Raw genomic sequence first — 19092 nt, 5'->3', positions numbered from 1 at the left:
CAGAAGAATTTTCATGTGACAAACTTGACCTGATTATGCCCAAAGGGTATACCCATATGATTATATGATGACTAGACTTGCCTGTCGAGAAAAGAGACTTTCCACAGTCAGCATAATAATATCGATGTTGACGATGCTCGTCGCTTTTAGAGTGAGTTGCTCATGAAGAATATAGAAAACTACTATCATTCGTATCTGAAATCAGTGTAGAAAATTTCGCACCTGACAGTTTGGATCCTGGTTGGTATTTCACCATCCTTAGTCATTCCTGAGATGCTGCGCTTATGTTGTCGAAATTGTGGCAAGAATTAATTCCAGACATAGATATGTTTCAGATTATCAGACTTATGGATAGTACAACCAACTGAACAAGTCTTTACAAGAGGTTCACAATGATGAAGTTTTCGATGACCATATAGCATTCTAAGAATACAAATATCAGTTAAAAAATATCCACAAGGTAACGGTTTTGTATAGATCACAGTTTAGTATCTCTATATGCAGTCTTTCTGCAGACAATTCATTGAAGCAAGATATATAGAGGTATAGTGTATTTTTAAATTCTTTTTGTATGTTAAAATTATATTCGAAAATCTGGCTTATCTCGGGACCAAAGCACATTTGATACCCCGAATTTGGACCAAGTTCAACAACACTTAGCTCTTGATATTCTAGCATCCTGATTTGCCACACATGCAATAGCAATTGACTTGTAAATTCTGCTGTTTCGTACAAAAGGATTCTGAGTGTTTATTATGCTTACATGTTGTATGGGTGATCTGAGTTGAACTTCTCTGCTTTACAATTTCCTGCTAGCTCCCAAAAGGGAACAATCCTTATGTAGGAGTTAGAGGCACCATCATTGTCCCACCAGTGGATAACACTCTTAGGAATCGTTTTATCTGCAATATTTTGGAAAAGTTATTTCGTTTTTAAGTTTTATTTTGCATATGTGAGAACTGCAATGAATGAAAGCTGGTATGTTCTATTCATCTGTGCAGCTTGTCCAAAATTCTAGCAGCCAATAATCATAATGCAAATCAAACTTACACACCTTCTAATGGATGATTAGGGTATACAGCGGTATAAAATCATTAGGTTAGTATGATAAATGTTTATATGATATCTATTTTTAAATGTTTCCCAACAATTAGCAAGGAAAATATGTTTTGTAGCTTTATCTATCATCTTGCAATTTTGAACACGTGTCTATTCGTGTTCTGAATGAATAATGACGATTAGTTTTACCTGTACTGTTTGTACATCCTAACTTCTGCTTAGTGCTATATAACTTGGAATGTGGTGATGTGCTTTTAAACCCTAAATGTATATACAGTCAATGAATCTGTTGTTTATAAACTCTAATGTACTCTGTTTCAGATAGCTGCATTTAATATTGATATACATGTAGTTTTTCTTGAGTGCATTTTACACTGTAATCATAGCTTGCATGTTTGTGGAGAAAATAATAAGATGATGAAATGCAAATCACAGATGAACACCTCAAGCCATGTTCCAGATTTCCCCATAATTCCACTCTCATCTATGTTTCATCTCAAAAGTCGGTATTGCTCGTTCATTTATCGTATGAAGTCGGTACTGCTCGTTCATTTATGGTATGAATAGCAGTGAAATTTAACTGAATAAAACAAGAAACAAATTACCTTTATCCTGTCCAATATACGTAGCCCAATGCTCGTATGAATCCCTGGAGAACCTGACTACATCACCAGGTTGCAGTTGTCCCAGGACATCAACGTTGCGCCTTATGGCTTTGCCATCAGAAGTATGGTTTGTAAAAATGCCTAAAAGATACATAGCAAGGTACCATTCCATATAAGGGAAAGCTTGTTTCCCTTGATCAAACAGTGCATTGCACCTAGATCTCAAGCACCAGCACACTAATCCCCACCCATTCAGACCCGACCCTGCCCATAAAAAAACACTACACAACGTAAGGAAGAAACAATTGGGATACATGAGGCAGGTGGAATTCAACACTCATCTTAAACATACCAATCTGGTTAAACATGCAAGGTGTATTCATGAAATATTAGCTAAAAATCGACACATATGCCAGACAGGAAGACTTAAAGGAAATCCCTTGATCCTACATTGAATGCTTGGATACATGTTTTCCTATAAGAGAAATTTATACAGAATAACCCAAATAAAATGAAACAGATTAGAGAGTTATAGGCCATAGGTGCCATAGCATGGAATATATTTCCCTTTAGAATTATTTAATTCTCTACAGCTTCATTATATTGATATCAGTAAAAATGAAAAATGGATCTTGATAAGTTAGGGATTGGTGAACTCTCTTGCTAGTAGTGCAATCCACCTTGAAGTGATGAAATCTGAAATATCATCTGAACCTCTGATGTAGATGAAGAGATGCTTTCTTCCCTTCTCCATCTCTCCTTATAGACTACCAAGTAAAGGCAAATGTATAGAGCCTATAAAAGTCCATTTTGTTCATCCCTAAAGAAGATATATTCATGACCGTGGATTCAATCGGAAGTAGAGCAGCCTAAGGAAGCTGGTTAAAAAAAACCAGTTGGCAAATGAGCGTAACTGACCATTAATTGCCATTAAATCTTATACAGCCCTGCTCTATGGATGGGACATGCTGATGCTAAGGCTATCAAAAAGCGCCGGAATTGATGGCAAGATCTCAAAGGAAGTGTTATCCAACTGTGCATAGGGATAGAGCGAGATAACGGTCTTTGCAGTTTGAAATATATGATAGGTCTGCAATGTAATAAGCTGTCCCAATGTCAAGGCCTCTTGAGAATTTAAGCGTGTTGGAAAGGGCTGTCTGATAGCGCTTAATAATATAAAACGAGGAATGTTTCTCTACAGAAAGGAAAATATAATATGCACTGCGATCACAGGGGAATAACAAGGATTGGCAAGTTTTCTATAATGCCAATCACAAAGGCTTCTCCATTTGGCATCGTGTACCTTAGAGGTCAATCTTCTCCTTGAAGAAATGATGCAGAAAGATAGTCTGAGATCAGTAAAGCATGATTTTGGAGAATCGGTCAACTGTTGTGTATTAGAGAGTCTGTGTGCTGCGACAGGGGTTCCTTCTCTGAGGTAAGGTCCTAGTATGGTCCACCAGCAGGTCAAAATGGATGCCAAACCATAATCGCTGGGACCACTGAAGTGCAATCAAAAATAGCTGAGCTGTAGAGTGCCTGACTTTGTGTAGAATCTGCGGTAACATCCTAAAGAGTGGGAAGACATAACTAAACAGATGATCCTATTTAGAGCTGAAGGCATCCACTGTCTAAACCTCTCTGCTCGGGGATTGGTGAAACGTAAATGTTGAGTTTATTGTTCAGCTTGGTGGAATTCAAATCCACAAAGGGAGTTACCCAATGTTGGGGAGAGCAGCAGAGAGGGCGATCAGACCACTTAACGCGTCACGTACGCCTTTTTAGACAAAAAAAATTGTGACCCTTCATAGAGGTCAATACCATGTCTACGATTATTGTTTGTCCCAAACAGAATTGTAGACAGGACCCTCTCTGCTGCTCAATAATCCTGGGAATCTTCATCTGAATCTTGGGAATCTTCATCTGAATCCTGGGAATCTTTTGTTTTGTTCTTCAAGTAATATTCAAGTTCTGATGGTGGTTTTTCTATTTTTGGATTTATGTTCTTTCTTTTTCTGTAACATATCATTAAACTTCGATATCGATCTCCACTGCAATTTTTACAAATCTGATATAATCCTCTAACGCCGTTGTTACATCCAACACAACTTCGTGAACCAGCATGAGGATTTTTCTTTAAAATATAATTATGTCTCCTGCAATATTATCCACGGCACCTTTTGTTGTATTTATCTGTTGTTCCTTGAATTAACCACGCACAATTGTTTATCATATTAATGATATCTGTTTGATTAAATTTATTAATTTATCCAAATATTTTATCAAGACCTACACGATATCTTGTTCTAGGATCGTGCAAATTTATTGTTATAAATCCATGCGGAGTAGCTTGCGCTCATGAGAAGAAATTTCTGAATTTAATTATATCCATGTCACCGCTGCACCAGGTTTGATGAATATTTCGCAGCGTGTGTGTGTCTACGCCATTAAACACAACTAAAATATTACGATTGTCCCTGATCACTTTTGGTATTTGTGTATATCGCTGAGTAACATAGATCACATCTGTATTTTTATGTCTGCCGCGAGAAAATATTCTGGCTGGATTTGATTGGTTATCTAGCATCACTTCATCATACACAACTAAATTATTAATAAATCCGTCTAAAACATCAACGGACGGTGCTTCATCAATATCTGTTATAAACTCTATAACATCATTATCTTCGTCCAGTAATCTTGCATTTTCGTTAAAATCTTTTAATACTTCATAACACCTCTGATCATCGACGGATGGTGCTACTAAATATAATTTATCCCATTTCAACCATCTCATTATCAGATTAAGTAATAATTGAGTCTTACCCGATCCAGATGGTCCTATGATAATCATTCTGATGGAATTAGGTAGCGCAGGATGATGCTTAACAGGTTCTCGCTGCCGAGTTGCTGAGAAATCAATTATATCCATATATATTATAACATGAATTTATATTGTTTACGCTGTAGAGTTAAAACTTCAACAACTGATTTAGCTACAGTTATAACAAAAAATAAAAAAAATAGCGTATGGTGGAAAATGTTCTGTGTGCGGTAGAAAGAAATTTTCGTTTTTACCTAATAAGCGCGGTGGTGATATTGCTAATTTGATGTCAAAGTTTCCGGGTACTCCATGGGCTAAATACCCAGGAGAAAAAACATCTACCAGGATATAATTATTGCGGTCCTGGTACTCGACTCGATATCAGACTTGATAATCAAGATCAACCAAAACCAGGCGAGGAACCAGTAAACGCTATTGATAAAGCTTGTCATGTTCATGATGTAGTTTATAAAAGTAAAAATCTACAAGATAGACATATTGCAGATGTGAAATTAATTCATGCATTAAATTCTATAAAAAATAAAAATATTAGAGAATCATTAGCTAATTGGTTAGTAAGATCTGCGATGAAAAGTAAATTAGCGTTTGGGTCTGGTAATATATAATGGAATTAATTTATTATTCACCAAGAGGATACTGGAAAGGTAAAGCAGCAATTGGTAAACTCGCTGATGCTGCAGCGGTTAAACATTCTACTGCTAAAGCGTGGTTATCCAAACAGGCAATATGGCAAATTTATCTACCACGACCGAAACGAATTCAGTACGCGTATTTCGATGTTAGTGTTCCTAATGAAGTTCATCAAGCTGATATTTTATTTTTACCACATGATACTGTGCGTGGAAAAACGTACAAGTACGCGTTGACCGTTGTTGATGTTGCAAGTAGATATAAAGAGGCAGAGCTGCTATCAACGAAAACATCATCTGAAGTAGCCGATGCGTTTGAACGAATTTATCAACGAGGTGGTCTGCGATGGCTACAGCTGCTACAGGTTGATCCTGGCAAGGAATTTCTTGGTCCAGTATCATCGTTGATGAAACAACATAATACCAAAATACGACGAGGACATACTGCAATTCACCGTGATCAGGCAATTGTTGAGCGATTTAATCGAACACTTGCTGAGCGGTTATTTGGATATCAATACGCGAAGGAATTTATTCAAGATAAAAGATCTCGCGAATGGGTTGCAAGATTACCAAGTGTGATAGCTGCATTAAATAATGAGATTACACGAACAACCAGCATGAAACCCATTAATGCAATTACAAAAAAAAATACCAACACAGCGAAAAGATACTGAAAAACAAAAAATATTGGGTGATGTTACAGTTAGATATTTATATGAACCGGGTGAACTTGAAGGTGGTAAAGCGAGAGCGACTGATCCTATTTGGAGTGTTACCACACACAAAATATCCACCGTGACAAGATCCTCAGGTAGACCTGCAATCTATAGATTAGATTCGGCTGCTCCTCAACGTGGATTTGTACGTGAGCAACTACAAATAATTCCCACGGATACACAACTACCACCGCGATCACTTAACTAGCACTAGTGCCAGCACCCCGACGCCGATTACTCTCGAGACAGGTCAACATGGTATTTTCTCGTGCATGACCGCGACCATAATCTTTTCTGTCTACGGTAAATTGTCTTGAATCATTACTCGAATACCTCCACAGCATTATACAATTGCAACTTACGCAATGATTATTCTGCTGCTGTTTTAACTCAATAATAAATTCAACATCAGGATCAAAGTCGCGTTTATTTTTTTTTATCAGATTGTTTGTATCCGATTAATTTTTTTCTTATTATATCACCGTCGATGATGATGCTGGTTTTATTAACTATTTTAGGAATTATAATTCTACGTAATTGAGATATTTTTCTGACCCTCGATGCCGCTAAATAGACTAAATTTGACCACTCGATGTGATCGTCTACAATCCAGACTCGTGTGTCAGAAATAGTTAATCCCTGAGAAGAGTGGATCGTCATAGCGTATCGCAACACCCATGGAGATTTGTCAGCGCGTAATGCATCTTCGACCACACTGATATCAACAGCGAGAATATCATTTAATACGAGATTTTGATTCTCAGTCTGTCCTGGAATATCAAAATTAATATTCTGTTTTCGTGTATCTGATGGTCTATAACACAACGGTACGGGTAATTCTGAATATTTTTCTTTATGCAGCTGAAATAAGTGCTGTTGTAAATCGTCTTTGATTATTTTTCTGCTTGCTACTATCAAATCGGTGGGTCTCCATAAATTTAAAAAATCACTCATTGAGGTCTCTGAGATTACTCCGCGTATTATTTCACACTGAATTTTGTTTGATTGTAATCTGATTAATTTTTTAAAATTCCTTTAAATTTTCATCGAGAGCTCTATGATCATCATCTATTTCTTCGTAATAATCGACGAAATGTTTTAACCAATCATGTGGAGATGGTCCAACAAAAGGCGGCGGTTGACCATGATCGCCACACATTATTATAGCGGTATTTTTCGTCAACAACCAACCAAGAAACGTTTTTAATGTATCCAATGAAACCGTGCATATCTCGTCCCAAATAATTACTTTGGGTATATATTTTTCTCCCATTCGTTCAGGAGTCCATGTATCCCCGCGCCACCGAAAGAAACTATGATACGTGCACGATTGTACTTGCCGTTGTTTCATCTCGCGTGCAAGTCTATGTGTGGGTGTCAGCACGATCATATCTGAATTTCTAAAAACATTAATCGCTCGAGTCGTTTTGCCGCATCCACCAGGTCCATTGAGATATACTGTCTGATATCTAGTTATTGGATCACTCAACGATGGCGCTTTCGACATTTCTGAAATTTTATTACCCTTACGATAAAAATGTCTCATCGGAACATCTGCTGATTCTGTATAATTGTGTAATATTTCCTTTTTTATTCTCCACGAACTCCATCGTTCATCATTACTTGTGAATTTCATAACAGATTCTAAATATTTACTGGAAATATAAAACGAATCTGTTTGTCTCTGACTGCGGTCTCAGGAAATCTATTAATCATCGATAATAAATTTATAGAAACATAAGCCAACATGGAAGATCTTAGATGAGTATACTGTGGGGAGATATCATTTATATAACTAACGATCGTACCCAATTTTGTTCCGTCGGATAAATAAACACTTTCTCGATTCACAAATATATTTCTCGCTGTTGTATCAGCGATAATAAAATCGTACTCGGCATCATCTAAAATGAATCGTGCGTGATGTCTTTTATGATCATATGCACCACCTTGAGTAAATTTACCTATAATTTTTCTACCGAGATCTTTTGCGGGTTTGAGTTTAATCTCGAGAATTTTAGGAGCTTCTTTGATAATATCATCTTCGGAAACGCCAGGACATTTTTCCTTAAACTCGCTAATAACTTCATCAATACTGATAGAATCTGACATGGGCAACCAAACTTCGGTCTGCGCGTGATATGATATAATTGCCTCACTGACAACCAACGATGTCAGTACCGCACAATCTAGCATATATCGTAATAAAACTATAGGCACCCTACGTTTTTGAAAAAAATGTCTGCCAAACCAAACATAACAAATCTTGTGAAGATTTTCATTAAACTCGAATGATTCAACACAAGCAAATCCAGTCAGATCAAAATTAGGTAATGGTCCATTAATTGCCACTCGCGTCATCTCGTTTGTAGGGTGACCAAATCTTTTAAAGTATACAGAACAATCTCCGTATCCTAGAAAACTTCCCGGATAATATGCAACCATATCAACCGAAATAACATCGTTGTAATTATATTTGGTATTCCATAATCCACCGTGTCCGTATTCGACGCAACTTGCGCGTACGTCCTCGAGTAAATCAAATCGTGTTGGTTTCCATGAATTTCTTTCTCTAGCGAAATGAGCCGCAACAGATGGAACGGTAAAGCAATTAGTTAGTAATTTGTCAGTATTTTCCGCGTGCTTGCACTCTGAAAACTTCTCCGCGATATTTTTCATCTCGTCGTGGAGAAATTCTGTTCGATATATGTCACCGTTTGGTCTAACAAACTGATCAAATCCACCTTCCTCATTACTTTTAAATAACCATACCGATGCAGGATCGTTTTTACTTATTTCGTTGATAAAATCAAACATGCCTCCCCCCATATCTGTGGGGTAAAATCTAATAGTTCGATCACGTGGAAATATTGTTACTGCGCTGGTCCATGCGTGCGCGTTATGATCAATAATATTTATTGAAGTTCCTTTTGATTTGTATTTTGATTCATACAGTATTTCTCCCGTTATTGTCGCTACGGTTATAGGAAATTTTAATAGTTTTCCTAACTCAGCAACATCTTTTATTGTAGCACCGGTATCCTTAACTGAATCAGCCCACGAGTTTATTTTTTCACGTCTTAAATCAGTTAATCCGTTTCCACGCATCGCGTTTGTAAAGTGTTCTATTACTCGTTCGGCTACACAATTTAACCTTGAAAATTTCATGTGTGTCAGTTTATCAATGTTGGGTTTTTTATTTATCTCATAGATTCCATAAATAACCGCTGTTACAGGATACGCTCGCTCATAATACGGTTTGTCAATACCCGTCAACAGACCCGGTCTGGAATTTTTACTTAATATGGCGATTTTATTATTACCAAGGACAGGATCATATTTGTCACGGATAATCCAACTACCTGTTTCTGTTATTACAATAAATTTTACTCTAAAGAAATATTTTTGATTGCCCTCGTATTCAGCGATGTAGTTAATGATAGTTGCCGCTCGCTTGTCATTCATTGTAGCGTCCTTGATAGTATTGCATATAATCTTGAACGTTGACCATGTATGAGATGCACCATCCGTGTAAAATTCTTTCTTGGCGTCGTGAATTTTATTGATCAAACTTTTATTTTTCGGATCAACCAAATCTCGTACTGGTAAGTCGGGAGATAATCTGTCGAGATTAAATTTATATTTAGAAGGCCTAGTTTGGGATAATCTCTCAAACTCGTTCATATAATTAAAACAAATATTTACATAAAGAATATTATATATATACAATGTCTCAATGCAGATGGTTCATGATCGGTTCAGTAAATCGATGCAACAAATCCTGCAGAGGTGAATTTTGCTGGATACACTTACAAAGTATACGACGAGGAAGTCTAGGACCAATACCGTGTCTGCGATGTGGTATTGGAGTGCGAGGAAAAACAGAATTATGTGGAAAGTGCGGTGGAAAACGGTTCAGGGAACTTAAAAGATATTATGACAAAAAAATAATAATGGTGAAAACGGTATAAAATCCGTGGAGGATTATATATCAAGATTTCAGACAAACAATGATTTAAACAAATAATATTATTGCATATATGGAGCAAAATATATTTGTCCCACATCCCACAATAACAAACTATTAATCAAATATTAATGGTATCATCACAAATTGTAGGTTGAAGAGACCGGTTGGTAATGTTACTAATGCTGGTCATCTAAAATTCAACGCTGGAAGAAATAAACATTATTTCTGTCATCGTTTCATCTACAAATGTTTCTTCGAAGTGATCAAAGATGGTCTAGTGATCGATCATATTGACGGGGATCCTCAGAACAACTCCTTATCCAATCTTCGAGCTGTCACACAGAGCGAGAATAATACACGTGGCAATACTGGAAGATGTAAGACAGTTTCTAGAAGGGTGGTAAATTCCACAAACACAGAAACTGGCGAAGTAATTATATTTCGTTCGATATGTTCTGCTGCGAAATACTTTAATATTAATCCACGTTCGGTACAAAAAGTAGCAGAAAATATATATAAAACCGCTTTCTCAAAAAAATATAAGCAGAAAATCACCTTTCAGTATTGTTAACTATCATCACCACCTCGAATTATATTTATCTTTTTTTTGGTCAGAAATTATCATTATTATACTACTTATTTTTTGACTCATGAAAGGGAGGTAATTTTATGATCCTCGGTATATGGTCATAATTATCTACATAGTAACTATACCCTTTTATGGTTTCTAACTTACAAAAATATACGGTTCGTGTATTTTCTGCTCTATTTGTGAAACATTTAGAACAGCGTACTATATATAGACATTACAACTAAACTACAGAAAACCGACATGTATATTCCAGCTTACTGAGTGCAGAATCCAGCATCTAGTCTGTATCGATCGTGGCGGGTTAATTTTAGATCTACAGTACAGCACAGGGATCCTGCATGTATTTACTCGATTACAGAAATAAATGTATATAATGTTTGGAATTAAAAATCAGTTGCATTTTCCTTGTTCAGTGCAGAAATATAATGCGAGATTGTGTACGTATGTGTGATTATGTATTTATGCGTACGTGTGGTTATTTTTTTATCGAGTAATATTAACAACTAAATACTCCCTTGACTATGATACAGATTTACGAGTGGGAAATCTCGTAATATATATTTCTCCATTGAACAGTTATAGAGAGGATGGAAAATCTCGTAATAGTCATAAAAAGGATGGAAAATCTCGTAATAGTCATAGGAAGGATGAAAAAATCTAGCAGTTATGTTATAGGAAGGATGGAAAAATCTAGCAATTAGATTATCTGGACCGGATGTTCTATCATAGATGGCGTGGTATAATAAATAGGAAATTCCTTAATTCAGCTTTGTTTGATGAGAATATATTATATAAACGTATTTCTTGAATTCAGAATTCTATTTTGAGTAAATATATTCGAAATTAGTTCCATTTCAATGATTATTAGCTATATATTAACTTCCGAAATATATATTTGTAATAAAATTCGATAGCTCAATCGGTATCGTATTGGACTGCGACGCTCGCGGCCCAGGATCGAATCCCCATGGCTGACAACTGGTCGGTGGTGTGAGCATAGTTGCGATTTTTATAATAATTGGGGGGCGGCAGCAAAAAGCTCCCCCCTCAGCAAAACTGAACCACCATATCAACCGGTGGTTGATACATATTTTCGTGTCACCCACGGGCTTGATTATTGTGGGTGGGGTTTTGCTGAGCGTATATGTTTGTGCCGTCCTTTATTCAATTTTTCATTGTACATATTTCATTTCATACTTAATGAACTTGCTAAAAAATTCGAATAGAAGTTCATTTCATAATATATGTTTGTGCCGTCCTTCATTCATAATCTGAGCTCGCTAAGACACTCGAATAGGGGCTTGTCATCCATAATCATTCATAATCTGAGCTCGCTAAAGACTCGATAGGGGCTCTTCATTGAAACATCCCGACGAACTCGCTAAAGACTCGATAGGGGTTCTAGGGATAATTTTTTTTTATTTTAAAGATTTATATATTATATAACGAACCATGAAAATATCAAAGACATTATTTCTGCTATTAAAAAACTAGAAGAAAACGGAATTAATATATCTGATGAACTAAATCCTGAAAAAATAATATCTGATTTTGAAACGTTAGAAGAACTTAAAAATGAAAATAAGTATGTTCTATCATCTCAATATAAGTTCATAAAGCGGATTCAGGCAGCTATGTTTCAGTCACTGGCTATGGTGAACGATGATCAAGTAAATGAATGTATTCCTCTTTCTGTCGCAGTAGAAAAGATCAGGTCGGGATTATCCAGCGAATACGAAACAAAAACAAAAACAATCAGCACCCGCATAAGATACTTAAGAAAAATTATGTCAGCGGGTAACGACCAAAGCAACCCTGAGTAGTAATAATTTCCCTCACTGTATATCACATCAGAATTAATTTACATAAAAAAAATAAAATATTTCAGAATAATAATAAAATATGTTTTGGAAAACTGATTAATTTGTATACTTTCGAGTAGCAACCACCCCATCAAAATTACAAAACTGATTGATTTGTATACTTTTAAGTGGCAATCACCTCCATCAGAATTAATAAATTAATTGATTTGCATACTTTTAAGTAGCAATCGCCCAATCACAATTAATAAATTAATTAAATTACATAAATAATAAAATATTTCAGAATAATAATAAAATATTTTTTTTGGTAGCATTTTTTTGGAAAACTGATTGATTTCTATACTTTTAAGTACCAACCACCCCATCAGATTGATTCACAAAAAATAAAATATTTCAAAATAATAATAAAAATATTTCAGAATAATAATACAATATTTATTTTGTAGTATTTTTTGGAAAACTGATTTATTTGTATAATTTTCAGTACTAATTACCCCATCAGAATTAACAAACTGATTGATTTGTATAATTTTAAGTATCAACCACCCCATCAGAATTAGCAAACTGATTGATTTGTATAATTTTCAATACCAATTACCCCATCAGATTGATTCATTTCAGAATAATAATAAAAATATTTCAGATTGTACAAAATTGATTAATTTGTGTAATTTATCCCATCAGTGATTATATTTATTTATTCTGAAATATTATTTTTTAAGTTGATCGAGTTTAATACAGGAGTATGTTCTCGGCGGAGTTCATCTAACTGTTCTTGTGTTAATAAGAAATCCTCGCTTCCGTATTCATCAATAACTAAATTAACGTTAAATTGCTCTGTGTTTTGTGAAAACGCTGTTCTGATGCCGTTTTCAAGTGCTTCTTTGTCATGTATAAAAACCATCACGTGCTGGTACATTATATAATATTTACTGGATTAATTAAGATTTCACATATAGATTTATCACAAGCTCTTCTCCACGCATGTCAATTAAGCGATTAAGGTGGTCTGTGAGCTTAAAATTTATTCGTGTTAACATAGTATTGTGACACCGTAGATACACAGGATTAGTTGGTTCTTGCACGATTGAACTTCCAGAGGGAACTTGTGGTGTAAATGTGTATAAAATATATCCTTGTTGAGCCTGATTTGATCTTCCGAGATCTATTTGATAGCTGCCATCGACTACGTCACAAACTAGATTGACCACGATCGTGCTGTTTATATTAACGATTCCCGGAGATATGTGTCTGCCACCGCTATGTGGATCATTATTATGTCTAAGAACGGTTGGAGGTGGTGCTAGTTTTCTCCATGCGTCGAGTATTTTAGGAAAATATTCATCAATGACATCATTGACAGATTTTCTTAATCCATCTGGATTATAATCAGAAAACTTAAACGTTGCAATATCAGCTTCGGGTATTTTGTATTTGGTTGCGAAGGATTTTTTGTAATCGCTTGATGACTTAAGAACCGTAACTCTAATTCCATTATAAACATATTCAGAAGAATCAGCTACATAATTTAAAATTTCTATGTATTTAATGATGTTATTGCGCTCAGACGTCAAATCAGATAAATAATCATGAAAATAATCACGTAAATTAATTAACTGTATCTTATGGTCTGAGTTTATTGAAGAAAATATAGAATCGATATCCAAAGCAATAACACGTCTATTAAGATTATCAAGAGGAATCCTAGTATCAAAATAAATTCTTCCATCTCTCACCTCTATTTTTGCTTTTAAACAATCTAACCAATCTGAATTCATTTCAATATCGTGACGAGTGCTATTTGTTGACGTAAAATCAGCTCGTTTTGGTTCTGGTGGTCCTTCATACACCGGGGGAACATCTGGCCAACCTAGTACGGATCTTATCGTGGATTGATAAATATCAATGGCATAATCAGGAGAATGTATCTCAACCGTCGAGGACAGCGTCGGTTCATGAACGTTAATTGATATTTTTGCTTCTTTTCCGGTTATTGACTTTATTCTACGTTGAAATTCTTCATTGATTTGTTCGATCTCATAACTACCAGTGGGTATTCCAACATCTATCCAGTCAGGAGTACCATCTGGTTTGTTCTTGTTAGCAAATGCAAGCGAATTATTTGCTGGTGTACCATGAAATGATTTTGATATGATATTTGGCCAGCTGTAATATACCCGTAATTGAGCTAATGCTATTTCCTTTACTGGAATTGCAGTAGGAAAGTTAATACTAAATTCAGGATTAGTTGAACTTACCGAGATCATCGTTATCTTTGATGGAGTTGTATTAGTCACGATCTGCTGAAGTAATTCTGTCATTATTAGTACTTGTATCTTTAATACCGATACCTTCGTCATATATTTTAGTCATCATTGAAAACTCGAAATCAGATATAATTCCATCATTGAGACTCGCTGATAACAACGAGGACAATTTCGAGTATGCGACCGTCGCTGTATGTAATCTTATCATGTAATCGGATAATTTTTCATTCATGCAAGTACATATTTTTTTTGTGATGATATTAAGCACACCCGCAATCGTTGTTGCTGCTGAAATACAAATAGTTACGGCTACTGGTGCCATCATTGTCACCGCTGATAATATAACACCTGCTCCAGCAACAACAGTGGATACTGAATAAACAATCACGTCACCGATAACTAATCGTCGTCGATATTTTTTTACTTTTACTGTATATTGTTCGACTTGATCTTTTAGCGCCGCCTGCCATTCACGCGCTTGATTGTATCTGTATTGTGCACCGTCCATATATTTTTATGCAGTAAATAATTGAGGTGTTTTAGTGACAAATTCCAAACACCACCAGTAAACTGTTGCGTTTAATGTCTTATCAGCTGCTTTCAAAATAAATTCCTCTTCGGTTCCGCTATTTAATATAACAGATACAACCCCGGAAAACTTATCAGTTGAATGGCGCCATGGAAACGTTGTAAATATTTCAAATTTTGTAGCACTGAACACAGACAGCCTGTACACGCCAGTGACTGTTGCGGTATATTTGATAGTTTTATTTTGCTGCGACCATGTTGAAAATCCCGCTGATACTGTGTATACGATGTTGGTAATATCAGCGGGGGTAACCCCGCCGGGAATTGTAATCAAACTGGTTTTGTTAACGATATCAGGAATCACCGCTACGATGTCTTCAATTGTTTTTTTAGTTGTGTCGATGTTCGTCTTGATATCAGAAAGTTTCATGTCAACGGAGTGCGAAGTGCCGAAGGATTCTTCTGCGGTTCTTTGATGGTTTCTGCGAAATCTTGCAAAAGCGCCCACGTGAACGTCATACTCGGCCCGCAGCGTGGATAATTTACCATCTACGGTGTCGACGTATAGTTTGTTTGCGACGTCGTTGTCAGATTTTGGAGTTGTTACAGCTACTATTTTGTTCCCGTTCATGCTGAGTTCACCCGTCATTGTGTCACCGGTATTTTTCACGCGATTAGCAACGCTTCTTGCAATTTCATCTCTGATGGTTGTAAATGATACACTTGAATCTCTGATTCTACCACCGTCAGTAAACACAGGAATATTATCTGTAAATGCACCGAGTACTCGTCGAACTATATCATTCCATCTGATGTTGCTCGTTTTTAGTTTACCATATCGATCTTGAAAAATAACGACCTTATCTGGATCAACTCCAGCAAGATTCATAATACAGCAAGTTCATCTTTAGTCGCATACTTCGACGGATCAACATCGCCGGATTTTCTCTTAACGCGGGAAGATCTTCTTCCGTAAATATCAACCATTATATTTTAAGATCCAAGATCTGTTTAAAACGCTTTACGCGCAACGAATCGGTTGCTTGTATAATCATGCACAACTTTATGTGGCGGTTTGGATGATTTTGATATAGCGTTAAGTACATTAATTACCTCACGGCCACATGTTGGCGGATCTGTCATTGTTTGTGTGGGTAGCGTTGAATACCAAACTCTGGAACCAGAGGTTCTTGCGTGAAGTGGTGCAACATACTTGATAAATTCAACAGGTGGAGCTAACCCGTACGAATCAAAATAAACGATTCCACGTGGATCAACCGCGTATGATACCCAATGAGTACCGGGTCCTGAATTCGAGTCGAGATTAATAATACCTGTTTCGAGATTGTTTGGTTGTTTTGGTAATTGATCTCGCATAAAAACACCTCTAAATGCTTTTATTTTTAATCGTTTGGCAGCATCAAGTAAATCAAAATTTGATGCTGGAGCATCTAACGTGGAAGCCTTAGACCTTTTCTCCAACGAGATCGCGGTAATCTTAGGCCGCGTCCCTTTTTTTGTATCCATTTCCAGTTGCTTTCTTTACAGCCATTCAAGCAGCTGTTCCAACAGCACCTAACGCGGCTGCTTTTGCTACGGCTGGAGCAGCAGCAGCTATTAACGCTGGAATAGCCGCGAGAAGTGGAAATATACCACCTATTTTAACCATGTCCTTGATGGAGCTCAGAGAAAGACGTAATTGAACTCCAGTTTTTGATTCTAGGGCTTTATTGAAATGTTTAATCTGATTATTTGTCAACGATAATTTGTTTGGACCACCGCCCATCTGATCTCGTTTTAGTGATATTTTAGTTCTGCATTTGCTGGTGGTTTTTGATTGAAGCTTTTTGACCTGACCGGGAGTCAGAGTAACATTAACATGACTATACGACATTTTTATATAAATAATATTTTTCTGAATAATTAAAGATTTTCCACTGGTGCATCAACGACCCTCATTCGACCACTACCACCTTCAAGTAACATGGCTTTATCGCTGAGTATGACCGCGATTGCTCTGTAGAAGGCACCAGCACCTGGTGGGTTAGTAACACGAGCTCGAAAGTGTATATCAACGACAGACTGTTTGGACAAATCAAGATGTTCCAGCGAAAAATAATAAATAGGATATAGACCTGTAAAAGCTAGTTGTGATATTTGGAAACTAGTATCTATATTTTGATCACGTCCCATGAATGACATTAAACGATGATATGCACGCGCTACGTGCTTTTGATCAAAATTTAACAATATATCTTCAGCTGGTTCTTCATGTCCATTTATTCGCAAGGAAACTTCATTAACTCCAAGATTGTCAGATATCTTATGTGAATGTTCTTGATTATTTATCCGGTCATTATTTTGCAGCGCAATAAAAATATGTCGTGGTGAAGAAACACCCTGTTGTGATGCTATATGCCATGTAAATAAACCATTAACATTACTCTGAATAGCATCTGTGGTTACTGTTAACCATGATAGCAATGATTTACCGCCTGAATCCATAAAAGAAAGTAATTTTTGTTCCTCAGTAATTGATGGAGTCATTACTGGCATCCACAATGAAAGTTTTGATATATTTACTTTACCATCAGCAACACCAGCACCTCGCCAGATTGCATCATTATCATCACCTTTTCTTACGAGCACAATTGTGTGTTTAGCTCCAAAGATGACCTTTCTAACATTTCTGCAAAATCCAAAGATATGAGATAATGGAATTGCACATGAAAAATTTCTATCATTTCCTGACAACGCTGCTCGGCGTGTTGCAAACCCTAAGTTGTAAGTCGCATTAACACTTCCTATAATATCAAAAGCAGCACCTGGTCTGTCTGCGTGCTCAAAGTCAGCCGGTTGTGGATCAGATGCAGTATCTCGTGGTGTCCGTATTTTAATATACTGAACATGATCAGCGTGGTTAGTAATATCTTTAGCAAACGTCATTGTTGGACCGGCTGATCTTGTGCAATCATCAGAATATCTCGCTAGACCAATTATTGTTGTAGCAACATCAACATCCTTCTGAATCGATTCGATATTTTTTCCATCAATTATGTATGTGGCGCTATCAAATAACGCCATAATCCCGTTGTTGACACAACCAACACGCAAATTAGCAGCATATGGCGTATTAGCTATAACATTCGTTACAAGTCTACCTTCTACCTCAATAAACGCCTCAGCATGCAAGAAATATCTACTTGTATCATGAACCTGTAATTCGATTCTCCCCCGCTGATTTGGTTGTCTTGCGTCATAGGAATAAAATTGATAATCACGTACAGATTCATACTTAAGGACAGGTGCCTCCATATCAAATGCTGGGTCTGATTCGCGCTTGAACATTTTTATTATAATTACCATTTTTCCAAATGATGATCTAAATCATCGTCGACGAAGACCGCTTCCTGCTATTAAATTTGCTGTTATATTTTTTTTCTGCTTCTTCAGATAATTCCGCTAGTTTTTTATTTGCAGCCTGACTGGGTCCTTGATCTGCTATCAAATTTGATGTTATATTTCTTTCTGCCTCTTTAGATAATTTTGCTAGATTTTGATTTGCAGCCTGATTTATTATTTTACTTACATTTGCGGGCATCACTTCAGTACTTGGTAATTTTACCGGTTGTTGTTTTCTCGCAATAATCGTGCTAGTCTATCTTTGATCGCCGAGAACGCCTTACCAGCAACATTGACAATTGCTCCAGGAACTTTTTCACGAACAATATCGATAGCTTTCATCGATAATTGCTTTGCAACAGGTACTGCTTTTGGAGCTATCCTTGTAAATAATCCCTGAATAAAATCACCAAGTCCATCTCCGTAAGTAGCTCTGTAGATTGGTAATCGTGAGTTTACCGCTCTGACCTGTACGGGTTTACGATGATTATTATGTATGATCATCTTTTTTAATTTACCATTTATTTAACAACTAGTCATCAGCAAGTTCATCGATAAGTTCTCGGTAAACTCCGATATCCATGATACCACCTTGAAATAATCGCCGAAAAATATCAGATGCTTCATTAATTATTTCTGGTGAATTATTTCCG

At 36.3% G+C, this 19092-nt stretch overlaps 1 protein-coding gene across 1 annotated transcript in view; it reads right to left on the bottom strand.

Moving 5' to 3' along the window:
- The window catches only part of LOC149786830 (uncharacterized), a 120044-nt gene that overhangs the window by 51124 nt on the left and 49828 nt on the right, over positions 1-19092 (bottom strand). Inside the window, exons 8-9 of the mRNA XM_089977348.1 lie at positions 1665-1805; positions 764-902 (exon numbers count right to left, since the gene is read on the bottom strand). Of these exons, the coding sequence (XP_089833474.1) occupies positions 764-902; positions 1665-1805 (280 nt within the window). The remainder of the gene's footprint in view (positions 1-763; positions 903-1664; positions 1806-19092) is intronic.

The sequence above is a fragment of the Sinohyriopsis cumingii genome, chromosome 12, assembly GCF_028554795.1.
Source record: "Sinohyriopsis cumingii isolate HCF-2022 chromosome 12, ASM2855479v2, whole genome shotgun sequence".
NCBI lineage: Eukaryota > Metazoa > Mollusca > Bivalvia > Unionida > Unionidae > Sinohyriopsis > Sinohyriopsis cumingii.
This window is presented reverse-complemented; position numbering and strand designations above follow the sequence as displayed.